This window comes from Brassica rapa, chromosome A02, assembly GCF_000309985.2.
Source record: "Brassica rapa cultivar Chiifu-401-42 chromosome A02, CAAS_Brap_v3.01, whole genome shotgun sequence".
NCBI lineage: Eukaryota > Viridiplantae > Streptophyta > Magnoliopsida > Brassicales > Brassicaceae > Brassica > Brassica rapa.
The window spans coordinates 29,491,436-29,516,660 of record NC_024796.2 but is presented as its reverse complement, the minus strand read 5'-3'; the positions used below and the strand labels follow the sequence as shown (position 1 = coordinate 29,516,660).

Sequence of the window (25,225 nt, the reverse complement as noted above, 5' to 3'; positions counted from 1 at the left end):
TACACATTAATGATAGGGAGGACCATTTATTGTGAAGGTTATCTAAGATAAGATAAGATTACGACAGTAACTTAGAACATAAAACATGACCGTTGTTTCTTAATTTTTTTACGTTAAACATACTATCTCCCCATACTTTTGAAAATCATTTGCTCATGTATTTATTTATATTATTATAAGAACACGAGACACAAACAACTACTATTCTAAAGAAAAAGCTATAAATTAATAAGAAAGTCAACCACCGATATACCAAATTTAGGAGAAAAGTCTGATAATTGATATTATTGGACTACTAGAGCTTCAGTTTACCAGGTCTTGCTAGCTGTTACTATTGGATCCCTCTGAATATGTATATAACACGCAAACATAGTTCTTAACTATGGTTTTAGCTTAGGTGTCAATATATTTGCTTGCTTAATTAAAACAAATTAACTTTTAGAGAAACGACGATGTTATGTCAGTTGATGGCTTAGCTTAGTAATAACTTTATAATTAATCAAAAGGATGATTGGAGAAGGATTAGTGGAAGAAGTTTGTAGATGGGAAGATGGTCCCCTGTCCAAGGACCATTCCTATAAAGATATCACAAAATAATTAAAAGTGAGAAATTATATATACGTTCAATGTAGAATTCGACCAGCAGACAAGTGATGCATCGTGTAATAAGAATTGTTAAAAGAGCATCTTTTTCTACATTATAAAAGCTGGGACATCAGAAGCCATTATTGATTTCATCACTGTTTTTGTTTAAATAACTCTGGACTTATACACCTATTTCACAATAGTTTGTAACACGTATTGTGCAAATCCTCTAAGCAATCATGATTGACGAATCTTATTTGTTAGTCGCGAATGTAGCCAATACATTCCATAAATCAACAAAAACGTGTTTTTTTTTTGAACTTAACAAAAACGTGTTTAATGTCAGAAAACATGTGTGTACCACATTGTTTTGAAAAAAAAATCTACATATTTAAAGTTGAGATGGTTTTAGTATCATCAGGATTTGATCTTTAAAAAATATCATCAGGAATTGATCTGCACCACCAGTCTTTACAGAAACATAACACCACGATGGACTTCACATTTTCAAGAAAGAACTGGAACAATCAGGAAAAACTATACAAATATTTTACCAAAAAAACTATACAAACATGATTTATTTTAACATCAGAATCAAAACTATTAGTTTTTATATTTTACAGTAACTAAATGACTTGTGTTCTAGAAATGTGTTCCGCCAAATGATTATTATAGTTCATCCAAGTTTCAAATCACATGAATTACAATTTAATCATAATTTATGCAAAGTTAAACGAAGAAAATTTTAAATAATATAAACAAAATCGTAAATTTCACAAACTGGTTCGGTGCGGTGAAAGTATAGCTCAATATGGTGCAAGTAGTACTGTCATATCTTAATCCTCCTAAAACCTATTCTTTTTGTTTGCAGTGTCGTCTTGTAAATGACTTCAGTGGATTAACAAACTTGAAACACACAAGGGAATGAGCAACGAATCACACTTGAAAGTTCCTCTTAACCAAATGCTAATTTTCTCTTGCTGCTTCATCCTTCTCAAGAAGAACAAGGCCCAATACTAATACCAAGCCCAATCTCAAGGCCCAACAGAACAAATCGGATTAAAAAAAAAACAATAAATCGAAAATAAAACAAATATGCCGCAAAAAAGCCGCTTCGTCTTCTTCTTCTTCACCACTCCAACCAGTCACAGTCCCAGTCATACGTCACTCGCCAGCTCTCTCTCCACCGCCCTCTTGCTCCTCCTCCGGATCAAACATTCCACCTCTCCGTCAAACCCATCTCGAGGTACGAAACTAGGGTTTAAAAAGTCCCAACCTTTATCATCATCATCATCATCATCAACAAAGTCACAACCTTTTGAACCTTCACAGGGTCTAACTCTATAATGGATGATCACACTCACATCGAAAAGTCACAACCTTTGAGCAGAAAGAGATCGAGAAGACCCAAAAGGCTAGACTTTGTCGGGTGGGGCTCGAAGAATCTGATCCACTTTCTAAAATCACTCGGTAGAGACACCACCGACAAGATCTCTGAGTACGATGTTACATTCATCGTGAGAAAGTACATTCGTGAGGAGCTAACACATCCTTCGAAGAAGAAGACAAAGATAGTAACTTGCGATGTGAAGCTGCGTTTGCTTTTCGGGTGTCAGAAGATAAACGTGGCGAAGCTGCCTGACTTGGTGGCTAAGCATTACGTTGAGAATCAGGATGGGGAAGAGTTTGATTATCTTTACAGCTCTGAGGAGGAGGAGGATGATAAGAAGGGGAGGTTGTGTTTATCAGATAAGGAGGTTGTGGAGAAGAAGCGTAGAGGGAGTGTTGCTGCGATAGTGAGGGATAACGTTAAGCTTTTGTATTTGAGGAAGAGTTTGGTTGAGGAGCTAGCGAAGACGTGTGAGACGTTTGAGGGTAAAGTTGTGGGGAGTTTCGTGAGGATCAAGAATCCTTGTCAGCTTGTTCACGTGACAGGTAACTTTTCATGTGAGATTGAGTCTGATTCGTTTGTGACTTTGTTTAACTCTCTCTTTTGTGTGTTATCTAGGTGTGAAGGAGTGGAATCCGATTGATGGTTACTTTCTTCAGGTTACAAACTATTGTTATTATCTAAAGGATGTTGCTTCCTCTGCACTATCAGATGATGATTTCACTCAGGTGGTGTACTCAGAGCTATACTTGCTCCACTTTCTTCAGGCTCTTTGAAGATTTATATTCGTTTCTTGATATATTTTATTTGTGCAAAAAACTTTGTTCCTCTCTGTGTCTTGAGAAGTTTGCAGTGGGCTTTTTTAATTAAATTGTTTTTACTAATAGATAGTGGCATCTTACATATAGTGCTTACTGTTTATTAATCACAGTTTTTTTTTTGTTAATTTTGGCAGGAGGAATGTGAAGAGTTGCATCAGAGAATGAAGAATGGCTCTGTGAAGAGACTTACAGTTGTAAGTTTCCTGATTTTGACGTGAAGAGCTTGCTCTAGTAAACTGTATAGCTCAACTTGCCCACGTTAGTTTCTTATTCTATAATGCTTCTGACTTATCATGGACAGGTGGATATGGAAGAAAAAGTTAGAACTTTGCATGAAGATGTGACAAAACATGTATGGTTGTTGCTAGCTTGCTCTCTTTATTAGATATGATAATCAAATAACATTACCTCATTCTATTAACTTTTTGGTGGGATGTCTTATAGTGGATAGCAAGAGAACTTGAGTTGCTGCGAAGGAAAATTAATCAGGCCAGTGAAAAGGGATGGAAAAGAGAATATCCTTTTTTTCTTTAAGCATTATTAATAGTATTGTATATTGAGGTGAGACTCTTTTTCTATTGGTTTGATTCTTGACTTCTTAGCACACTATCTCAGTATCTGGATAGGAGGGAGCTTCTTAGCAATCCGGAGGAAAAGTCGAGGCTATTGCTTGAAGTTCCAGAAGTTATTGCTGAAGAACCTGAACCTGAACGTGTAGATGTTGATGTGGACATCGAGGATGACTTCATGGAACCAAACCATGCGGCATCCATTGAGCCTCATTATGACGAAAAACAGGAACTAAAAGATTCACCGGAAGCTGTTGCAGAAGAATGTGTAGATGTTGATGTGAAGGTGGAAGATCACTCCATTGAAACTCCCAAGCTCCGTGATGAAGAAGACCAACCACCATGGGCTGCTTCTGCAGGTGCGTCCCATCTTTTGTAACTTCAGTGGATTGATAAGACTTGAATGGTCTGAACCAATGAAAACATATTCGTTCTGTCTTTGCCAAATGTGTTTTGACTAAGCTATTGATCAAGATGAATGTGTCCTTATACCATTTGGTTTCATTCTTGTGTTGTTTGCTGGCTAGATTAAACCATTACCTTCTGACTTGTATGGTTCTTCATAATGAAACATTCTGGAATTGATCCGGACTCTTGGGTTGTGTTGCATTTGCAGGTGACAAAGATCTCATTGAAGAAGACGTCATCATCACAAAGAACAACAAGGACTCTATCTATGACCAACCTCAAACTCAACCAAACTCAATAGAGATTATTGAACTGAGCGATGAGGATGATGAAGAGGAAGCTAATGACAATGGAGTTTACAAGCAGTGTGATCCAAAGAAGAAGATGTGGTGCTATGAAATGCCTAAAGGAGAAACGCATGGACCATTCTCCCTAGCAGATCTCAAAGAGTGGAGTGACCAAGAATACTTTGTTGACATTCCAGATTTCAAAGTCTGGAAGACAGGAAACAGCATCGAATCTGCAGTGCTCCTCACCAAACTCCTATCTCATGTCAAAGCCTAATCCCAACAGAAACTTATGTTTATTGAAAACATGTTCTTGGAGTTGTTTGTTTATTTCTGTTAAGTTGGGAGTAACTGATATTTTTTGAAAACCTATGTGTTACATGTTCAAAATCTGAAGGTAGAATAAAGATTTATTGATAGAATAACTGGATTCTTGATTCAAAACATATGTAACAAGGACTAATATTGAGATTCTTGATCCAAACTTGTGTGTTACATGTTGTTCTGTTTACTATACGAAGTTTTATGTTATCCAAACTATACAAATCATGTAATTCATCCGTTCTCAAAAGTAAGATTTTTTTAGAGTTTTTACATTTATTAAAAATATAACAAATAGTTATTATTTAATTTAAAATTTATTTTTCAATATAGTTTTCAATAGCTATCCACTAATAAAATTTAATCATTTCAAATATTAATAATTAATATTTTTTAAATAATATATAAAAGTACCTTAAAAATATATAAAATCTATTTTTGTAGAACAAAAATAAATTCAAGAAAATTTTACTTTCGGAAGAGTAATATATAAACATAAACACAACAACACCAGTGGGCAATTAAGTTAAAAAGCATAATTATAGGGTCTATTATAACAAAAAGGAAATAATCTAGGACTAAATATGTAAATAGCTTCGCCTAAAGGATCCATGTCCGTCTTTGTCTTGTTCCTAAAGAAAACTCTCTCGACGAGGTTTAATAGGAAACATTCTCGTAGCTAAAAGCAACCTACGACGACTGATTTGATCTGATAATGGAGAGATTACAGCGAATCTTCGGCGCCGGCGGCGGATTAGGTCACGCATCGCCTGATTCTCCGACTCTCGATACCTCGGAGCAAGTTTACATCTCCTCTCTCGCTCTCCTCAAGATGCTCAAACACGGTACAATCACCAATCCCAAACCTCCAATTTCACTTTCCTCGTGCTTAGGATTTCGAATTCGTTTCGCAGATTATCGATTTGTTTTGCTATCTCTCGTAATGCCACGTGGATTGCATAGTGAGTTTTCGAAGAAAGTTATGGTTTTGAGTTTTTGAGTTTGTGATGGGTTTCGTAGATTATCGATCTGTTTTGTTATTTTTCATAATGCCACGTGGATTGCATAATGAGTTTTGAAGAAAGTTACGATTTTGAATTTTTGAGTTTGTGATGGGTTTCGTAGATTATCGATCTGTTTGTTATTTTCTATAATGCCACGTGGATTGCTTAGTGAGTTTTTGAAGAAAGTTATGGTTTTGAGTATTTGAGTTTGTGATGGGTTTCGTAGATTATCGATCTGTTTTGTTATAGCTATCAATGCCACGTGGATTGCTTGGTGGGTTTTTGAAGAAAGTTATGGTTTTTGAGTTTGTGATTGGTGGTGTATACCAGGAAGAGCTGGGGTTCCTATGGAAGTGATGGGGTTGATGCTTGGAGAGTTTGTGGATGAGTACACTGTGAGGGTTGTGGATGTGTTCGCTATGCCTCAGAGTGGGACTGGTGTTAGTGTTGAAGCTGTTGATCATGTTTTCCAGACTAATATGCTCGACATGCTTAAACAGACTGGGAGGTAGATTCTCATATCATTCTTCTCTGCACCCATCTAAAGGTTACACTTTTGCAGAATCTAAGTGCACCTTAGTGAGTCTTATGAGTTCATGTATTGTGTTTTCAGACCTGAAATGGTGGTGGGTTGGTACCATTCACATCCTGGGTTTGGTTGCTGGCTTTCTGGTGTTGATATTAATACTCAACAGGTGTGTAGTGTTCTTTCTCTGTTGGTACTTTGTATATGTAGTCTCCTTGTGTGAACATTTTGTTTTATATACTGTATTAATGGCTTAGTATTATTCCTTGTGTCTATTCAGACTTAAGAGTTTGTTGTTTTCTGTTTATTTCAGATTCTATTAATAGCTCATACGCTATAGAATGTTTACTCCTTGTGTCCTATGCCTTGGTTTAAGTGGTTTTGAATTGTAGAGTGTGTATTATTCGACTTATGTATTTATTTACTTAAGTTTGGATTGGATTTGATACAAACAATGGTTTTAGAGGTCTAAGCGGCTAAAGATGACTGACTACAAGTGGCAAAGTAACCATGGTTTAGTTACTTTATCTTGGATGCTTATCTATATATGATCGAGGGGTTTAGGGGAAGAAGATTATCAAGAAATTAGAGAGTTGTTACAGAGGAGAGTGTGTGTGATTCATGGTTTCCTGAGTGTGATTCAGCTCTGAGTAATAATGTTTGCTACGTTACCTTTGTGATTGTGTGTTTGTTCTTTGAGATTACTTAAAACGTAACAACTGTGTATGCTCATTGTTGAGAACCTGTGTGCTTTTGTAGAGTTTTGAAGCTTTGAACCAGCGAGCTGTATGATATGCCACTACGAGTGTATACTACGAGAAGGAAGAGAGCAGTGAACAAAGAAGCTATACAGTAAAGAAGAGAAGACTGAAGTGTGAAGTCTGTTGACTTAGTCAACAAGTAGTTATATTCAAAAAGAGTTTGTTACAGATATTTGTAAAGGAGACCTTGAACTATAAAAGGTCTCTAGAGTCAACAGAAAGAAGCATCCAGAGATTGTTGTAAATGGCTTAACTCTCCGGGTGTGGAGATTAAGAGTGGGCGGTTGGGAGGATACTCTTCGATAATCATCTCTGTTCTTATCAAATTGGTGCGTGAGAGCGTTCTGGATCGAGTAATCGCGACTGATCACGATGACGAGACCGACGTTACCGTCCGGGAACTTGGAAACGATCTCGGCGCAAGTCGCGGAGCAACGTGAGACGAGCGCGCAGCTGAGAGGAAGTATCGATGAGATTCGATCGTCGATGACGGAGTTGGAACAACGACTTGACCTGAAGTTCGAGGCGATCCTGCGGAAGCTCGATAAGAGACCGATGGAGGAGGTGATTCCTCACACGAGCGCGATCGATCTTACACAAGATCCTCAGGTACGATTCGTGAACACGGAACCTGGCCGTAGCTTTAGGGAAGCGAACGATACGGTTAGATTTCCGATTTTGGATGATCGCGATAGCTTCATCAAGAAGGTTGAGCTTCCAATTTTTTCGGGAGATGATGTGTACGGGTGGATTGCGTTGGCGGAACGTTTCTTTCGGATTGGAGGTTATGGTGAACTGATGAAAATTGAACTGGTGTCTGTCAGTTTGAGTGGCGACGTATTGAGTTGGTTCAACAGTGAGATTCTGCGGCAACCGTTTGTTAGCTGGATTGACTTCAAAGATCGGCTGATTGCTCGTTTCAGTAGGGTGCGACTTCGCGATCCAAGTCAGCCATTCTTTGCGGTTCAACAAACTGGATCCATTGCAGAATATATTCACAAGTTTGAGGATCTGTCCACGCAGGTGCAGGGGTTGACTGATCGGCAGAAAGAAGGCATCTTTATGAATGGATTGACGGCGGAGATGAGGGAAGTAGTCACAATGTGCAAGCCTATTGATTTACCGGACATGATTTCCACAGCGTATCAGATGGAGTCGAGTTCGATGTTTACGGTGATTCAGAAGGAAATGCAAAGCCGTAATACATCTACATCGAGACATCCTGAGAATAAGAGTAAATCATACTCCAACTTCAATACAAATGCAGGGTGGATAGCGAAGCCGCAACCAGTGGCCACACCAAGGCAGACAAGACCACAACGCCCTCAGTTACGACTTTCAGAAGCTCAGATTGCGGAGAAAAGAAGATTGGGACTCTGTTATACATGTGACGAGAAGTGGTCGAGACAACATGTATGCCCCAATGCGCAATTGCGAGTTCTGACTGTAGTTAACGGCTTGGATGTTGCTTTGGTGGATCAAGAAGTCTGGGATTTGGAGGAAGATGATATAGTGTGGGAACCACAGTTGAAATCCATCTCCTTACGATCTTTCATGGGACGTTTTTCACCAACAACAACGAAGATACGCGGGGTAGTGAAGAAAACGGACATGGTGGTGATGTTGGATAGTGGAGCAACACATAATTTCATCTCACCAACGTTAGCAAAGCAAACGAAGTTAAAAGTGGAGACTGGAAGTGAATGGGAAGTGTTGTTGGGAACAGGAGTATCTGTTCAAGGAGGAGGAGTTTGTCGAAATGTTCCAATCACGTTACAAGGAGTCACGTTTGTAACAGACTTCATTGTATTAGAATTGGGTGCTATTGATGCGATTCTGGGGATGCAGTGGTTACGAACATTAGGCAAATGCCAAATTGATTGGGAGAAGCATGAGTATGAGTTCTGGTATCAAGGGAAACGAGTTAAGCTGACGGGTGATCAATTGGTACACCAACCACAGAAGTCCCTTAAAGCTTTACAGGAGAACATTGAGGTTCATGCAAGTCTCCAGGAGGTTTTGAGAAAGTTTGATCATGTGTTTCAGGAGCCAACTGAGTTGCCTCCAGTGCGTGGTAGAGAACATGGGATCACCTTACAACCAGGCATGGGCCCAGTAAGTGTCAGACCCTATCGTTACCCTCAAGTTCACAAGGATGTAATGGAGAAAAGTGTACAAGAGATGTTAGCGATGGGATCAATTCGACCAAGCCATAGTCCTTATTCAAGCCCGGTACTCTTGGTCAGAAAGAAGGACAATTCTTGGAGGTTTTGTGTAGATTATCGAGCTTTGAACAGAGCTACTATTCCAGATAAGTATCCCATCCCAGTCATCGATCAGCTTTTAGATGAGTTGCATGGAGCCAAGTACTTTTCGAAACTGGATCTTCGATCGGGATATCATCAAATACGGATGAAGGAAAAGGATGTCGAGAAAACCGCTTTTCGCACACATGAAGGACATTATGAATTCCTTGTCATGCCCTTTGGGCTGACCAATGCTCCAGCTACATTCCAAGCTTTAATGAATGAAGTGTTTCAGAAGTTCTTGAGGAAGTTTGTATTGGTATTTTTTGATGATATCTTGATATTCAGTTCATCTATGGAGGAACATGTGAAGCATTTGGAAGCAGTTTTACAGGTATTTGAAGAGCAGAAACTGTTTGCCAATAAAAAGAAATGTGCCTTTGGTCAGAAGCAAGTGGAGTATCTAGGGCACATTATCTCAGAGTTTGGAGTATCTACTGATCCTCAAAAGATCAGTGCAGTGGTGAACTGGCCTCATCCTCGAACGGTGAAGGACCTTCGCGGGTTCTTGGGTCTTACAGGTTACTACCGTCGTTTTGTTCAAGCTTATGGAATGCTAGCGAAGCCGTTAACAGAGTTACTAAAGAAAGAGCAGTTTCTGTGGTCGTGTGCAGCTCAAGCAGCTTTTGATTCATTGAAAAAGGCGATGGTTTCTACACCAGTCTTGGCTTTACCTGACTTCACCAAAGTATTTGTGATTGAGTCAGATGCATCAGGTTTTGGGTTAGGTGCGGTGTTGATGCAAGATAAGCATCCAATTGCTTACTTTAGTCATGCTCTGACTAGTAAGGAACAATTGAAACCTATCTACGAAAGGGAGTTGATGGCGATTGTGTTGTCAATTCAAAAATGGCGGCATTATCTTTTGGGAAGGCGTTTTGTAGTTCGCACTGATCAGCAAAGTTTGAAGTACTTGTTGGAGCAGCGTGAGGTTACCTTGGATTATCAGAGGTGGTTAACAAGGATCATGGGTTATGACTTTGACATAGAGTATAAGGTGGGGGCAGAGAATAAAGTCGCAGACGGTCTTTCTCGGATTGTGCAGTATGCTGCGTTGGATGTGCCATCTCGGTTGAGGGCATTAACAGTGCACTCTCCGTTACAACTTCAAGACATTTATGCGGAAATTGATGCAGACCAGGGGATTCAAGAGTTGATTGGGAGGCTGAGCACTAATGAGAAAGTCAAAGAAGGGTATACTCTCTGTCGTGGGCGTTTGTTATATAAAGGGAGTCTCGTATTACCTTCAAACTCAAAGTACATTGGTTTGATACTGCAAGAGTGCCATGATGGCTTATTGGGAGGTCATTCCGGGGTTCTTAAGACGTTAAAGAGAGTCAAGGCAAACTTTTACTGGGCAAAGATGCGCAAGCGGGTTAGTGAGTATGTTGCAGCTTGTGAGGTGTGTCAGACTCATAAATATTCCACACTTTCTCCAGCTGGGTTGCTGCAACCGATTGAGATACCGATTCAGATTTGGGATGATATTTCAATGGATTTCATTGAAGGTCTTCCATCTTCAGCAGGTGTGAACGTGATATTGGTTGTTGTTGATAGATTGAGTAAATACAGCCATTTCTTACCCTTGAAACATCCGTTCACCGCCACTGACGTAGCAAAGAAGTTTCTCGCTGAAGTGGTCCGTCTTCATGGTTATCCTAAGTCTATTATATCGGATCGTGATAGAGTGTTTTTGAGCAACTTCTGGCGTGACTGTTTCAAAGCCTCGGGAACACGGTTAAGGTTCAGCACAGCTTTTCATCCGCAGTCTGATGGCCAGACTGAGGTTCTTAACCGTTGCCTTGAAACATACCTACGGTGTTTTGCTTCTGCTCACCCTAAGACCTGGTCGAAGTATCTGATGTGGGCGGAGCTCTGGTATAATACGTCATTTCATACCGCCACACAATGTTCTCCTTTCAAGATGGTTTACGGGCGTGATCCACCATCTCTATTGCGGTTCGAGGATGGTTCGACGCAGAACTTTGAGTTAGAGACTATGTTGAAAGAACGTGATGCCTTGTTGTGTGATGTGAAACAACATTTGTTACGGGCACAGGAAAGGATGAAAACCAATGCTGATAAGCACCGACGAGAGTTGACTTTTGCTATTGGGGATAGAGTATATCTCAAGCTACGGCCTTATAGACAGCAGTCGGTACAGAGAAGGATCTGTCAGAAGTTGGCTGCTCGTTATTACGGGCCGTATGAGGTGTTAGAAAAGATAGGTCAGGTTGCTTATCGCCTACGTCTTCCGGAGGATTCGAAGATACATCCAGTGTTTCACGTCTCTCAACTGAAACCGGTCGTGGGCCAGGGACAGTCGGTTTCTTCGTTACCTCCTACAGTGTCGGAGTCTGATGAGTTAGTGGTGGAACCAGAGGAGTTGCTTGAGGTTAGATATTGTGAGGAAGGACATCTTGAGGTGTTGATTCGTTGGAAGAACTTACCTTCTCACGAGACTTCTTGGATGCGTGTGAAGGAGTTTAAAGTGCAGTTTCCATCTTATGAGCTTGAGGGCAAGCTCGGTCTTCGCGAGGGGGGTATTGATATGCCACTACGAGTGTATACTACGAGAAGGAAGAGAGCAGTGAACAAAGAAGCTATACAGTAAAGAAGAGAAGACTGAAGTGTGAAGTCTGTTGACTTAGTCAACAAGTAGTTATATTCAAAAAGAGTTTGTTACAGATATTTGTAAAGGAGACCTTGAACTATAAAAGGTCTCTAGAGTCAACAGAAAGAAGCATCCAGAGATTGTTGTAAATGGCTTAACTCTCCGGGTGTGGAGATTAAGAGTGGGCGGTTGGGAGGATACTCTTCGATAATCATCTCTGTTCTTATCACTGTAGCAGTGGTGGTTGATCCGATTCAGAGTGTGAAGGGTAAAGTGGTGATTGATGCGTTTCGTTCGATAAACCCGCAGACTATTATACTTGGGCAAGAACCTCGTCAGACAACGTCCAACCTTGGCCACCTGAACAAACCATCCATCCAGGTGATGGATCACTTAGTGAAATCTTTTATAAAGTTGGAACACAGTCAAAGGGTGTCTCTAACACTGACTTTGGTTTACTACTATACAGGCTTTGATTCATGGATTGAACAGACATTACTATTCAATAGCCATCAACTATAGGAAGAACGAGCTCGAGGAGAAGATGTTACTAAACCTCCACAAGAAGAAATGGACAGATGGTTTGACCCTAAGACCCTTTGACACCCACTCCAAGACAAACGAACAGACCGTGCAGGTAATAAAGGATTCAATTATTTTGCAATCTTTTTATTTATTCAAACATGTCACACTCATGGTCATTGGCATTGTCTCTCAGGAAATGTTGAACTTAGCTGCTAAGTATAACAAGGCGGTACAAGAGGAGGACGAGTTGTCACCAGAGAAACTGGCGATTGTGAATGTGGGAAGACAAGACGCAAAGAAGCATCTGGAAGAACATGTTTCCAACTTGATGTCTTCCAACATTGTTCAGACGCTAGGTACCATGCTTGACACTGTTGTCTTCTAGAGGTCGTCTGCACTTTTTTCTCTTCTGCATCATTCTGTTGAATCAACTCTTTATGTGTGTTCTCCTAGCACTTGATAAGGTTGGTATTGTACTCTGTGATTCCTATTTTCTTGCACCTATTTCAGTTTCTTTCTCTCATGGTAAGATCAAAGTTTGATAATGGGAATAATTTAAATCGGGTCCCAGTTTAAATCCAACTACACTAGTCATAATTGTTTTTTAATTGAAAACATAACTGGTGTTAAAACATAAACAGGAAGTTATATCAAGAAAAATTCAGTAAAATGAGAAGTTTAATCATTCCTTAGGCTCATGAGGAAGAGGATTCTCAAAGTTGAGAGTGCTCCTCATTGTTCTTCTGCTGATTCCAAAATTGTCATTGCCTTTCCTCATCATTTCCACAAACTCTCCATAGTTTATTTGTCCATCCTACAAGAAGCAAACACCATTCACATTCATGTTAGCTCCATCATAAGAAAACAGACAAAAAACTTTGTGAAACAACTACTAACATTGTCTTGATCAATGTCTTTGATCATTTCATCAAGATGTGAATCTTTTATACCAAACTGGTTCCAAGCCTGTTGGAGTTCATCCATAGTGATGCAACCACTTGAATCTTTGTCAAAGAAAGAGAATGCAGCCACTAGATTCTCCTCTCTCTCCAGCTTGTTCAAGTGGATTGTTGCAGCCAAGAACTCTCCATAGTCTATTGTTCCACTCTCATCAACATCAGCCTAATAACAAACACACACACATCATAAGATGATACTTAGCGAAAGTTTATAGTAAGAAAAGAGTAGTTAGTTACTGCTTCCAAGAGTTCTTTGATCTCTGACTCCACAAGCTCTGATCCAACACGTCTGACACTGTCTTTCAACTCTTCAAACGTGATGGTCCCACTGTTGTCTGTGTCTATCATCTTGAACAATTCTTTGAGCCCACCGATCTCTTCCTCAGATAGTCTTTCTGCAACTACGCGTAAAGCCGTCTTCTTGAGTTTGTTCATTGCAGAGAACCTTTTCAGGCGAGACACAACTGCAAAGTCCAGTGGTTTATCTGGAGCAACAGTATCATCCACAATCCAAGGGTGACCTGACAAAATAAAAACATATGAATCACACACTAGCAATAATATACACCATCCTTAACAGTGTAGACTCAAAAGGCAAGTGCTGCTTACACAAGACTTGATGAGCAGTTAGCCTTTTCTGTGGATTGCTCTCAAGCATCTTCCCTATAAGATCCTTGGCACTCTCTGAAATGCTAGGCCAAGGACTGGTCTCAAACTCCACCTTACCCTGTCTAATCTTTCTGAAGATCCCATATTTAGTTCCTGGATACAAAATAGGACACACATGACATGAGAGAGTCCCTCCCAACATGAATCAAACCTAGTAACGGTAACGCTGCAATTATACATATCTCTAGTGTGGAAGAAAGAATCTAACCAGCATTGAAAGGAGGGAAACCACATAATAGAATGTAGAGGATAACTCCAGCACTCCACACGTCACATTCACGACCGTAATGCCTATTTAAAACCTCAGGTGCCACATAGTATGCACTTCCAACAAGGTCTGTAAACGTTGCACCTGACAGAACACAAAGAAACATAGATTTGAGTGGACAAAACACACACAAGCAAGGGTTCAATGAAACAGTATCCGACAACACAATCGTAGACATAGCCGGTCCTGAACATAGGCTAGTGAACTATTGGTATATAGATCCCAAAATATTAAAAAAATGCATATATACGTAGGTTCCCAAATTTATATATATAGAAAATTATATAAACCCTTAATATTGTCTATAGGAGCCAAAATCTCATAGATGAAATGAGAAAAAAATATATGCAAAAGTCAAAGGAGGAAAGAATCAAAAACCAGACCTGGTTTGAAGAAAACAGAGAGGCCAAAGTCAGTAGATTTAAGAGAAGAGTCTTCATCAGTTGAAGAGAACAAGAAGTTCTCAGGCTTAAGATCTCTATGCACAACACCAAGAGAGTGACAAGCCTCAACGACGCTAACAATGGTCTTGATAACCTTAGCTGCATCTCTCTCACTGTAATGACCTTTCATCGCGATTCTATCAAACAACTCACCACCTTCACAAAGCTCCATCACAAGGTGGACGCTGGTATCATCCTCGTACGTTTCTTGTATCCTGACAACGTTGGGGTATTCAGACAAGTGATGCATTATCTGGATCTCCCTCAAAACGTCGTCGTAGTCTTCTTGGCAAAGGAGCTTCCTCTTGGGGATGGTTTTGCAGGCAAGCTTTTGACCAGTTTCCTTGTGGGTGCAGAGGGAAGTGGTTCCATACTGTCCTTGTCCGAGGAAACGACCAAGAACGTAGTCGTCTCTCAGGTTCTTGGTCTTGTAAGGGAGAACCCATCTGGTTCTTGATTCGCTGGCCATAGTTTTCAGAGTCTTGACTTGTTCTTTGGAAAAGATGAAGAAGAAAACAATGAGGAAAGAAACTGAAGAGAGGGAATTTAACACAACTTTTATTGAATTAGCTTCCCATTTGAGTTTTTTTCTTTTCTTTTCACATTAAATGAATAATGAATGGCAAGTTATTAATTACTTGACTTGGTTGTTTTAGTTGAATAAGTTGTCAGCTAGTAATTATTAGCTGTTACAGATATATATGAATTAATTGAACATTTCATTGACCAAAAACATTAAGTTAATATTTTTATATATAATGTGCAATGAGCATGGTGAGTTGTAAGACCATCTCCAATCACACTCTATAATTTCCTCTATATTTCACTCTAAAATAGAGTAACTCTATTATAGAGTTGAATTTGCTCCAATGGTTCACTCTATAATAGAGTTACTCTATAATAGAGTGAAATATAGAGTATTCTTGTTTTTTCACTCTATATTTGGAGTAAAAAAATATGATTACTCTATATTTCACTCTATTATAGAGTAACTCTATTATAGAGTGAACCATTGGAGCAAATTTAACTCTATAATAGAGTTACTCTATTTTAGTGTAAATTATAGAGGAAAAAATAGAGTGCCTTTGGAGATGCTCTAAGATATAGAACATACAACATGATAATGGCAAAAACATGGTCAGATGATCTCATTTCATGATATCAGATTTGCCTGTTTTATTTTAAACTTGAGTTTCATATGATAAAAATATAAATTATATAGTTTCAGCACGTTGTGTGTTTTCTTCAAAATAATTGATATGACTTTGGATGCAACACAGAAACTTGTTGAACATTCTCTAATTACAGAAAACAATTAACATATAAGAAGTTGATCAGAGAAAAAGAAGAAAACAACTGCTTTGATTGGTGACATGCATTAGCCATGATTTAGTTTGAGTTATAATATAACTCAAAATATTACCACCATTCATGAAGTAGAATCAATTTTTTTGAGTTATTATGTGTTATAATTGACATACAATTTTGAGTTACATCTTTTGTTAAGTTGATAACTCAAACACTTATTCAACATCAAAGAAAATTCCATGTATTCATTTTTTGAGTTAATAGTTTATAAGAATTTTTTTTTTAATTAAAATCCCACTTCCACGTTACTTTAAGATTATGTCCCATGTTTCTTTTTTTTTTAATTGGTAAAAATTCTTCAACAAAAAAAAAACAACTATTTGTTTGTTAGAAAAATATTGCATAAACTTCTTCTTATTTGAATTTGTCTAATAAAATAGTCCCTGTAATTTTAAATGTTAATTACGTTTGGTAACAATAATAAGCTTACATAAAAATATTTACTATTTATTTAATTAGCTTTTGTTATTTAAATTTAAAATATTTTATTTTATCAATTTTCTTATTAAATTTGTAATAATTGCTATTATTATTATTATTATTATTATTATTATTATTATTATTATTATTATTATTATTATTATTATTATTATTATTATTATTCTTATCATTTATAATTTTCATACAATTTATGCATTATAAAGTACAAATCAATAATTTATAAAATTGTAACATGACCATGATTTCACTTGTTTTTAATATCAATTAATAAAATTTCAAAATATTTTTATTTAAACTATTAAACGAAATTGTCCTATAACTTTAACTGTCTATTTGGTAACTGAAGTTTTTACACAAAAATATTTGTAAATATATAGATACCATTTGTTATAGTATATACATATATTTATGTATATTTTCTTAAATTAAATTATTTTTAAAATTTAATTTATTTTAGTTTCTCTAGTTTATTTTAGCAAATTTATAATAAATAATATTATTACAGATATTCATATTTTTAAAACATACTTCAACTTATACATCAAAAACTTTAACTGTCAATTATTTTAAAAATATAATAAATTTTTACAACAAACAATACATAAATCTACGGTTTATAACTACATAATTTTTACTGTGAGTTAAATCGAATTAAAACTTTATTGTAATTCAACACTAATACAACATGTCACCACTTTGTAAAGTTAAACCGCATAAATCTCACATGTTAAACTGCTTTGGTAAAGTTATTAATGTCACACATGTCAAGACACACATTATATTAAGGCCACATACCATTTTGTACCAGAGAGCTAAACCTCTGAGAACAATGTTTGATAACTGTTTAAGAGCTTGATTCCAATTACACTACTCATAATTAGTTTTTATTGAAAACATAACTGCTTTTAAAACAGAAACAGAAAGTTCTATCAAGAAAATTCCAGAGTTGAATGTTCCTCATTGTGCCCCTGCTGATCCCATCACTGCCACCATTGCCTTTTCTCATCATTGCCACAAATTCTCCATAGTCTATTCTTCCATCCTACAAAACAAGCAAACACCATCAAACTTTGACTTAGCTCCTTCACTAGGAAACAGTGAATATCACTTACACTGTCTTGGTCGATGTCTTTGATCATTTTATCCAGATTCGAATCTTTTATCCCAAACTGCTTCCAAGCCTGTTGGAGTTCATCAACAGTGATGCAACCACTTGCATCTTTATCAAAGAAAGAGAATGCAGCTACTAGATTCTCCTCTCTTTCCAGCTTGTTCAAGTGGATTGTTGCAGCCAAGAACTCTCCATAGTCTATCGTTCCACTCTCATCAACATCAGCCTAATAACAAACACACACACACATCATAAGATGATGTTGGATAAAACTTAAGAAGAATAGTGAAAGTTAAGTTGCTAGTTTACAGCTTGCAAGAGTTCTTGGATCTCTGATTCCACAAGCTCTGACCCAACACATCTGACACTGTCTTTCAACTCTTCAAACGTGATGGTTCCACTGTTGTCTGTATCTATCATCTTGAACAGTTCTTTGAGCCCACCAATTTCTTCCTCAGATAGTCTCTCTGCAACTACGCGTAAAGCCATCTTCTTAAGTTTGTTCATTGCAGAGAACCTTTTCAAGCGGGACACTACTGCAAAGCCCAATGGTTTATCTGGAGCAACCGTATCATCCACAATCCAAGGGTGACCTGACAAAACAAGACAACTTCAATCACACGTTAGCAAGAATCTATATTAAGCTCATATAAGTAAGCTTACACAAGACTTGATGAGCAGTTAGCCTTCTCTTTGGATCACTCTCAAGCATCTTCTTTATAAGATCCTTGGCACTCTCTGAGATGCTAGGCCAAGGATCGGTCTCAAAGTCCAGCTTTCCCTGTAGAATCTTTCTAAAGATCCCACGTTCAGTTCCTGGATACAAATTAGGACAAATGAGACGAGAGAGACTGAAACGCTGCAATATAAAGACAAAAGAGAAAGAAAGAATCTAACCAGCATTGAAAGGAGGAAAACCACATAATAGCATGTAAAGGATAACTCCAGCGCTCCATACGTCACATTCACGGTCGTAATGCCTACGTAAAACCTCAGGTGCCACATAGTATGCACTTCCAACAAGTTTAGAAAACGTTGAACCTGACAAAAACAAAGAAACAAACATAAGCATTTAAAACATGGGTCTTTAAGAAAGGGTTCAATGAAACAGTGTCCCACAACACAATCATGGAGAGAAAGAATCAAAACCAGACCTGGTTTGCAGAAAACAGAGAGACCAAAGTCGATAGATTTAATCGAAGCGTCTTCATCACAAGAAGAGAACAAGAAGTTCTCAGGCTTAAGGTCTCTATGCATAACACCAAGAGAGTGACAAGCTTCGATGACCGCAACAATGGTCTTGGTGAGCTTAGCTGCTTCTCTCTCACTGTGATGACCTTTCTTGGCGATTCTCTCAAATAACTCACCACCTTCGCAGAGCTCCATCACAAGGTGCACGCTAGTAGCATCCTCGTACGTGCTTTGTATCCGGACAACGTTTGGGTTTTCAGACAAGTGATGCATTATTTGGATCTCCCTCAAAACACGGTCGAAATGTTCTTGACGAAGAAGCTTCCTTTTGGGTATGGATTTGCAGGCAAGCTTTTGACCCGTCTCGTTATGGGTACAGAGGAAAGTGGTTCCATACTGTCCTTGTCCGAGCACACGACCAAGAAAATAATCGTCTTTCAAGTTCTTGGTCTTGTAAGGTAGAACCCATCTGGTTCTTGACTAGCTGGCCATAGAAGAGGAAGAAGAAGATAATGAGGAAAGAAACTGACTTAAAGGCAATGAAGAGAGACAAGTGAAGACCACTTTTATCAGGCAAATGAAAATATAATCAAATAGTAATCATTACCTGTTGTTACAGATATTTTTATTGACCAAAACGATTAAGTTAATATGTTTATGGATAGTAGGTACCTACGTGCTCGCTTCCTAGGACACAGGATAATGGCAAAACGTGTTCAGATGGTCTCATTTCATGCCATAACGTGAATAATATATAGAGTAAAAATATAAATTATATATTTTGAACACGTTGTGTGTTTTCTTCAAAATAATTGATATGACTTTGGATGTACGCAAAACCTTGTTTAACGAGGCTATGAGGGAGGACCATTGGCCTAAAAGAAGCTCAACTCTTGATCATGTGGCTTATTCCATTATCGTTTCTGGTTCATACAAGAAAAAAGAGTAATATATATATCAGAGTTTTTGAAAAGAAAATTTAATAAAAAAACTTAAAACCTAAACACTAAACTTTAAACTCTAAACACTAAAACCTGAATCATAAACCATTAAATCTTAGACCCTAAACACTAAAGCATAAACAACTAAACACTAAGTAGAAAATACCTTTGTCAGTCTTTCCATGACATCGTTTTCATAAGCTTGATAACCATCACCAACCATGTCTTTTTTTCTTTCTTTTTTTGAGCATTAGCACCAACCATGTTGCTCTGCTTCGGTAGATTTTTCTTGGCGGTCAAAAAACCGGTTTGGTTCTCTGAAGAGGTAAAACTAGCAATGGATTAGAGAGATCACTACACAATGTTCTCGTAAAAAGAAGTAATCCACCATTTGATTTTTTTGACATATAACAAAAAAAAAACGAGAGAAGAAACCAAGTTGATACTCACAGCTTCTTCTTTTGTAGCCATTACAATAATAAGATCAGATCATCTGGACATTTACCCAGATGCAAGACCAAAGCTTTCAACTTGTATGCTTTAGAAATCTCCTTCTCGGTAAGCTTCAGAGTTTCTCCTCTCCAGAGGATAACCCTTAGAACTATATAATGATCCACAAAACCATCCATCTCTCTCTCTAATCTCTATCCTCTTCTTCTGTGCAATTAAACCCTACCCACCAATCAAAATTGTAAACTTGAATATGTTAAAGAGACCTTTGCTAATCTTGGTGAAGAAGCTTTTCTCAATTTCAGAGCAGTTTATTCAAAAAAAGGTTTCGAACTAACCTTAAACATCAATGGATATTACACTATAAAAACCTCAAATTCTATTGGATTGAGATATACAAATCCGATCAAAACTGTTTCGAATTAGAGTGAAAAACTCTAGTAATCAAAGCGGAACACTAGAACTGGATTCATTCGAGCAAGAGCAATCGGAGGAATAGAGAAAGTCTCTCGCGCATGAGAAATCGAGGTACCTGTTGAAGAAGAAGGATCAATTGATCGCGTGATTCGTTGTGGATTGAAGAAGATGGAACTTGCTTCAGATTTTTGAATTAGATGCTCTTTCTCAACCTCCATATACGACGTCGTTTATAGTTTTAAGTGGGTCGCTTTGAAGGTTTAAAATGGGCTACTTTGAATGTTCAAAATGGGCTTGAAGAGGAGAGGAAGGAGTTGAGAAGATGCATTTTGAGGAAATGCTTGACCCACTGGTAAAGAAGAAAAACTAATATTTTCTCCCTCTCTCTAAACTAAGTTATAGTTTCTTAATTTCTTTTTGTTTTTGTTTTTACTTGTTAAACTGTATCGGTAAAGTTATTAAATTCAACATTTCAAGACACATTAAGTCCAAACACCATTTTGTAACAGAGAACCTCTGCTAACTGGTAAGAACAATGATACCCAAAAAAAACAAAAACTGGCAAGATCAACAATTGATAATTGTTAAGAGCATGATTCCAATTACACTCCTCATAATTGGTTTTATTGAAAACATAACTGGTTTTAAAACCGAAACAGAAAGTTTAGTCATTCATTCAGGAAGAAAATTCTCAAAGTTGAGTGTGTTCCTCATTGTTCTCCGGCTGATCCCAACATTGCCATTTCCTTTCCTCATCATTGCCACAAACTCTCCATAGTTTATTTGTCCATCCTACAAGAATCAAACACCATTAAACTTCCTCTCAGCTACTTCACAAGGAAACAGTAAAAGATCTATCTTACATTGTCTTGGTCGATGTCTTTGATCATTTTATCAAGATTTGAATCTTTTATACCAAACTGCTTCCAAGCCTGTTGGAGTTCTTCCAGAGTGATGCAGCCACTTGAATCTTTGTCAAAGAAAGAGAATGCAGCCACTAGATTCTCCTCTCTCTCCAGCTTGTTCAAGTGGATTGTTGCAGCCAAAAACTCTCCATAGTCAATTGTTCCACTCCCATCAACATCAGCCTAATACACACACACAATCATAATATGGTATTAGATAAGACTGAATAGTGAAAGTTGACAATAAGAAGAGAGTTGCTACTTACTGCTTGCAAGAGTTCTTGGATCTCTGATTCCACAAGCTCTGACCCAACACGTCTGATACAATCTTTCAACTCTTTAAACGTGATGGTCCCACTGTTGTCTCTGTCTATCATCTTGAACAGTTCTTTGAGCCCACCAATTTCTTCCTCAGATAGTCTCTCTGCAACTACGCGTAAAGCCATCTTCTTAAGTTTGTTCATTGCAGAGAACCTTTTCAAGCGAGACACTACTGCAAAGTCCAATGGTTTATCTGGAGCAACCGTATCATCCACAATCCATGGGTGACCTGAGAATATAAGAACACATGAATCACCACTATTATACATCATCTTTAGCAGCTAAACCCAACAAGCAAGAGAGCTTACACAAGACTTGATGAGCAGTTAGTCTCTTCTTTGGATCGCTCTCGAGCATTTTCATTGTAAGATCCTTGGCACTTTCTGAAATGCTAGGCCAAGGATCGGTCTCAAAGTCCAGCTTTCCCAGTAAAATCTCTCTAAAGATCCCATTATCAGTTCCTGGTTACAAAATAGGACACATGAGATGAGAGCGTGAACACGCTGCGATTATACATATCTTTAAAGAGAAAGAAAGAATCTGACCAGCATCGAAAGGAGCAAAACCACATAACAGAACGTAGAGGATAACTCCAGCGCTCCATACGTCACATTCACGGCCGTAATGCTTAAGTAACACTTCAGGTGCTACATAGTAGGCACTTCCAACAAGTTCTGAAAACGTTGTGCCTGACAAAAACAAAAAAAACTCACAGTCACAACAAGTTCTTTAAGCAAGGGTTCAATGACACAGTGTCCAACAACACAATCATGGACGAAACCAGAGAAGGAGAAGGATGTGCAAAGGAGGAAAGAATCAAAATCAGACCTGGTTCGCAGAAAACAGAGACGCCAAAGTCTGTAGATTTAAGAGAAGCATCTTCATCATCAGAAGAGAACAAGAAGTTCTCAGGCTTAAGATCTCTATGCATAACACCAAGAGAGTGACAAGCCTCAACGACGCTAACAATAGTCTTGATAACCTTAGCAGCATCTCTCTCACTGTAATTACCTTTCTCCGCGATTCTATCAAACAACTCACCACCTTCGCAAAGCTCCATCACAAGGTGCACGCTAGTAGCATCCTCGTACGTGCTGTGTATCCGGACAACGTTGGGGTATTCAGACAAGTGATGCATTATCTGGATCTCCCTCAAAACCTGGTCGCAATCTTCTTGACAAAGGAGCGTCCTCTTAGGTATGGATTTGCAGGCAAGCTTTTGACCAGTCTCCTTATGGGAACAGAGGAAAGTGGTTCCAAACTGTCCTTGTCCGAGCACACGACCAAGTAAGTAATCGTCTTTCAAGTTCTTGGTCCGGTAAGGTAAAACCCATCTGGTTCTTGACTCGCTGGCCATAGTCTGAGAGCCTGACTTTTCTGTTTAAGCAGAGGAAGAAGAAAATAGTAAGGAAAGAAACCGACTTGAATTTGAAGAGAGACCACTTTTATTGGGCAAATGAAAATATAATCACTAGCAAAACATAATTAGCTGTTACAGATATATATGAATTAATTTAACTTTTCATTGACCAATAAAATCAAGTAAATATTTTTATGTATAGTAGGTATCTACGTGCTCGCTTCCTAGGACACTGGATAATGGCAAAACGTGTTCAGATGATCGCATTACACTGCCTGTTTCTCTCAAACTTGAATAATATATATCGCAAAATATAAATTATATATTTTCAACACGTTGTGTGTGTTTTCTTCAAAATAATTGATATGACTTTGGATGTACGCAAAACCTTGTTCAACGAGGCTGTGAGGGACGACCACTTTCACTTTGGCCTTGCTCCATTATCGTTTCTGGTTCATACCCGCCTATTATTCAACATGAAAAAGTAATATATATCAGAGTTTTTAAAGAAAAAATTCAATTAAAAACCGTAACCACTACCCTAAACATCAAAATTTAAACACTAAACATTGAACACTAGAGATTAAACACTAAACACCAAACAACATGAATTTGAGTAGAAATACCTTTCTCAGTCTTTCCATGACCTGGTCTTCATAAGCTTGATAACCAATACCAATTGCTCTGCGGTTCTACTTCTGAAGTTTTCTCAGCGGTCACGAAATCGGTTTGGGCTCTCTGAAGAGGTACAACCAGCAATGGATTAGAGAGATCACCACACAATGTTCTAGTCGCTGCTACCTACAAGAGAGAAAATAAAAACAAAATGAAATAAACCACTACTAGATTATTGACATAAAAAACGAGAGAAACCAAGTTAACAACTTACAGCATTTTGTAGCCATTACAATAAGAGCAGAGCATTTCTTTTTAGTACTCCTGATGACAACATCTTCAACGCCACCAAACACTTCTCTCAGCCTCCCCACTGTATAACCTTCACCAGTTGTATCCCAAGAAACCTTCAACCCTCTCTCTTTATCAAGTTGAACACCAGCACCAGCTCTACTTCTATTTTCTTTTTTCTTCCCATCAACACCACCACTCTCCGGGGTTTCAAACCCACCTCTCTTCTTCGCATACACCGCACGTATCCTATCCACCTCCTCCTTAACCTTCCTCGCAATCCTCTCCTCTTCATCACAACCCCTAGCCGCACGAGTAGGAGCAAAACCAGAACGCTCCCTTTCCTCCTCTTGGAATCCACTTGATATTTCTTCTCCTGTTTCTCGCGCTGGATTCTAAGAAGCTCATTAAACAGCTTCCGTCCCTTCTCATCTTTGAGAACCTCGTAAGATGTCTTGACCCTCTGAAACTTCTCGTGAGCGTTGGGATCATCAGGGCGTTTTATCTGGATGCAAGACCAAAGCTTTCAACTTGTAAGCTTTCGTAATCTCCTTCTCGCTAAGCTTCAGAGCTTCCTCTCCAGAGGGGTAAGCCAAGAACTATATAGTGATCCACAAAACCCTCCATTCTTCTATTGCACAAAACCACAAAGGAGTTATCTTTATTGCTATTAAACGTAGCCACGAATCAGAATATTAAACTTAAATAATCTAACAAGAAATTAACAGCAAAATGCAGTATATTCAAAAAAAAAAAGTCTCTCGTTCAAGGTTCTTAAAGGCTATTATGAACTAATCTTAAACATTAACGAATATTATAACAAACCCCTAAAATTATATTGGCTCAAAACATTACATCTCGAATTAAAGTGAAAACCATACGAATCGTTGGAAGTTTACTTCGAGCAAGGACAATCCGAGAAATAGAGAAAGTATAGTGCTTGAGAAAACGATTTTTACCTGTGAGGGATATGGAGTCGAAGAGGAGGAGGAGGAGGAATCAATCGATCGCGTGATTCGTCGTGGATTGAAGAAGATGGAACTGAACTTGCTGGGAGATTTTGAGTTTAAGCTCTTTATTAGCCTTACGACGTCGTTTATAGTCTAATGACGTCGCTTTAAAGGTTTTAAGTGGGCTTGAGGCCTAACTAGGCCCACTATTATTATTGTCAATTTAAACCACAAACCGGCCGGTTCTGGTTAAACAATATCTTTCCAATCAACTTTTAGATTTTGGAAGACTAATGAATAAATGAAAAATAAGAATGGTTTCTTGAGTCATGTTTTGTGAAACTCTCTCTCTCTATGCTTTTAAGTTTTAACATTTTAATGGAAACTTCTATTTTGGAGGAGGTCATT

The 25,225-nt window shown here is 38.1% G+C and overlaps 5 protein-coding genes and 1 pseudogene across 10 annotated transcripts; 2 read left to right on the top strand and 4 right to left on the bottom strand.

Moving 5' to 3' along the window:
* Nucleotides 1–284: 284 nt before the first annotated feature.
* On the top strand, nt 285–4,539 carry LOC103854896 (uncharacterized protein At5g08430). Its single transcript, XM_009131863.3, has 8 exons — nt 285–1,831; nt 1,918–2,520; nt 2,594–2,703; nt 2,931–2,990; nt 3,098–3,148; nt 3,241–3,311; nt 3,402–3,724; nt 3,982–4,539. The coding sequence occupies exons 1-8, from the start codon at nt 1,681–1,683 to the stop codon at nt 4,335–4,337; spliced, it is 1,725 nt and encodes a 574-aa protein (XP_009130111.2). The 5' UTR covers nt 285–1,680; the 3' UTR covers nt 4,338–4,539.
* A 407-nt stretch (nt 4,540–4,946) lies between these two features.
* On the top strand, nt 4,947–12,662 carry LOC103854895 (26S proteasome non-ATPase regulatory subunit 14 homolog). 2 transcript variants are annotated; one of them, XM_033284565.1, is made up of 7 exons: nt 4,947–5,226; nt 5,716–5,893; nt 5,999–6,080; nt 6,671–6,700; nt 11,827–11,973; nt 12,062–12,229; nt 12,311–12,662. In XM_033284565.1, exons 1-7 carry the CDS (start codon nt 5,097–5,099, stop codon nt 12,500–12,502), a joined length of 927 nt encoding a protein of 308 aa, XP_033140456.1. In that variant the 5' UTR covers nt 4,947–5,096; the 3' UTR covers nt 12,503–12,662. The 2 variants fall into 2 exon arrangements, with proteins under 2 accessions (XP_033140456.1, XP_009130109.1); XM_009131861.3 differs by having other exon boundaries at nt 4,955–5,226; nt 6,671–6,695; nt 11,822–11,973.
* Nucleotides 12,447–23,757, bottom strand: LOC103854890 (calcium-dependent protein kinase 12). Of its 5 annotated transcripts, none has more exons than XM_033284514.1 (8): nt 22,430–22,974; nt 22,147–22,290; nt 21,910–22,062; nt 21,547–21,830; nt 21,239–21,463; nt 21,105–21,167; nt 21,043–21,065; nt 12,447–12,799 (listed from the first exon to the last, which is right to left on the bottom strand). In XM_033284514.1, the coding sequence occupies exons 1-7, from the start codon at nt 22,956–22,958 to the stop codon at nt 21,048–21,050; spliced, it is 1,416 nt and encodes a 471-aa protein (XP_033140405.1). In that variant the 5' UTR covers nt 22,959–22,974; the 3' UTR covers nt 12,447–12,799; nt 21,043–21,047. The 5 variants fall into 5 exon arrangements, with proteins under 5 accessions (XP_033140405.1, XP_009130108.2, XP_033140403.1 ...); XM_009131860.3 differs by lacking the exon at nt 12,447–12,799 and adding an exon at nt 17,098–17,219 and having other exon boundaries at nt 21,035–21,065; XM_033284513.1 differs by lacking the exon at nt 12,447–12,799 and adding exons at nt 23,399–23,425; nt 23,588–23,757 and having other exon boundaries at nt 20,912–21,167; nt 22,430–22,980.
* LOC103854894 (calcium-dependent protein kinase 12) lies at nt 12,689–19,813 on the bottom strand. The gene is made up of 8 exons (XM_033284510.1): nt 19,675–19,813; nt 19,408–19,490; nt 14,397–14,937; nt 13,954–14,097; nt 13,686–13,838; nt 13,314–13,597; nt 13,015–13,239; nt 12,689–12,931 (listed from the first exon to the last, which is right to left on the bottom strand). Exons 3-8 carry the CDS (start codon nt 14,923–14,925, stop codon nt 12,800–12,802), a joined length of 1,467 nt encoding a protein of 488 aa, XP_033140401.1. The 5' UTR covers nt 14,926–14,937; nt 19,408–19,490; nt 19,675–19,813; the 3' UTR covers nt 12,689–12,799.
* Nucleotides 16,980–18,898, bottom strand: LOC103854893 (calcium-dependent protein kinase 12). Its single transcript, XM_033284533.1, has 6 exons — nt 18,531–18,898; nt 18,274–18,417; nt 18,040–18,192; nt 17,686–17,969; nt 17,378–17,602; nt 16,980–17,307 (listed from the first exon to the last, which is right to left on the bottom strand). The coding sequence occupies exons 1-6, from the start codon at nt 18,838–18,840 to the stop codon at nt 17,143–17,145; spliced, it is 1,281 nt and encodes a 426-aa protein (XP_033140424.1). The 5' UTR covers nt 18,841–18,898; the 3' UTR covers nt 16,980–17,142.
* Nucleotides 23,600–24,494, bottom strand: LOC103854891 (annotated as a pseudogene).
* Between the last annotated feature and the right edge of the window lie 731 nt (nt 24,495–25,225).

What these genes read in the sequence shown, in the direction of transcription:
- LOC103854896 (XM_009131863.3), top strand. Translation starts at nt 1,681, where the DNA reads ATGCCGCAAAAAAGCCGCTTCGTCTTCTTCTTCTTCACCACTCCAACC. An exon ending in CAGATGATGATTTCACTCAG is followed by an intron (nt 2,704 to 2,930) that starts GTGGTGTACTCA and finishes TAATTTTGGCAG; the next exon opens with GAGGAATGTGAAGAGTTGCA. An exon ending in GAAAAGGGATGGAAAAGAGA is followed by an intron (nt 3,312 to 3,401) that starts ATATCCTTTTTT and finishes ACTTCTTAGCAC; the next exon opens with ACTATCTCAGTATCTGGATA.
- LOC103854895 (XM_033284565.1), top strand. Translation starts at nt 5,097, where the DNA reads ATGGAGAGATTACAGCGAATCTTCGGCGCCGGCGGCGGATTAGGTCAC. An exon ending in CCTCAAGATGCTCAAACACG is followed by an intron (nt 5,227 to 5,715) that starts GTACAATCACCA and finishes GGTGTATACCAG; the next exon opens with GAAGAGCTGGGGTTCCTATG. An exon ending in TTGATATTAATACTCAACAG is followed by an intron (nt 6,081 to 6,670) that starts GTGTGTAGTGTT and finishes GTGCTTTTGTAG; the next exon opens with AGTTTTGAAGCTTTGAACCA.
- LOC103854894 (XM_033284510.1), bottom strand. Translation starts at nt 14,925, where the DNA reads ATGGCCAGCGAATCAAGAACCAGATGGGTTCTCCCTTACAAGACCAAG. An exon ending in CTCTGTTTTCTTCAAACCAG is followed by an intron (nt 14,098 to 14,396) that starts GTCTGGTTTTTG and finishes GTGTTCTGTCAG; the next exon opens with GTGCAACGTTTACAGACCTT. An exon ending in TTTCCCTCCTTTCAATGCTG is followed by an intron (nt 13,839 to 13,953) that starts GTTAGATTCTTT and finishes TTTTGTATCCAG; the next exon opens with GAACTAAATATGGGATCTTC.
- LOC103854893 (XM_033284533.1), bottom strand. Translation starts at nt 18,840, where the DNA reads ATGCATCACTTGTCTGAAAACCCAAACGTTGTCCGGATACAAAGCACG. An exon ending in CTCTGTTTTCTGCAAACCAG is followed by an intron (nt 18,418 to 18,530) that starts GTCTGGTTTTGA and finishes TGTTTTTGTCAG; the next exon opens with GTTCAACGTTTTCTAAACTT. An exon ending in TCCAAGAACTCTTGCAAGCT is followed by an intron (nt 17,603 to 17,685) that starts GTAAACTAGCAA and finishes GTTTGTTATTAG; the next exon opens with GCTGATGTTGATGAGAGTGG.
- LOC103854890 (XM_033284513.1), bottom strand. Translation starts at nt 22,958, where the DNA reads ATGGCCAGCGAGTCAAGAACCAGATGGGTTTTACCTTACCGGACCAAG. An exon ending in TTTTGCTCCTTTCGATGCTG is followed by an intron (nt 22,063 to 22,146) that starts GTCAGATTCTTT and finishes TTTTGTAACCAG; the next exon opens with GAACTGATAATGGGATCTTT. An exon ending in AAGACATCGACCAAGACAAT is followed by an intron (nt 21,168 to 21,238) that starts GTAAGATAGATC and finishes TGATTCTTGTAG; the next exon opens with GATGGACAAATAAACTATGG.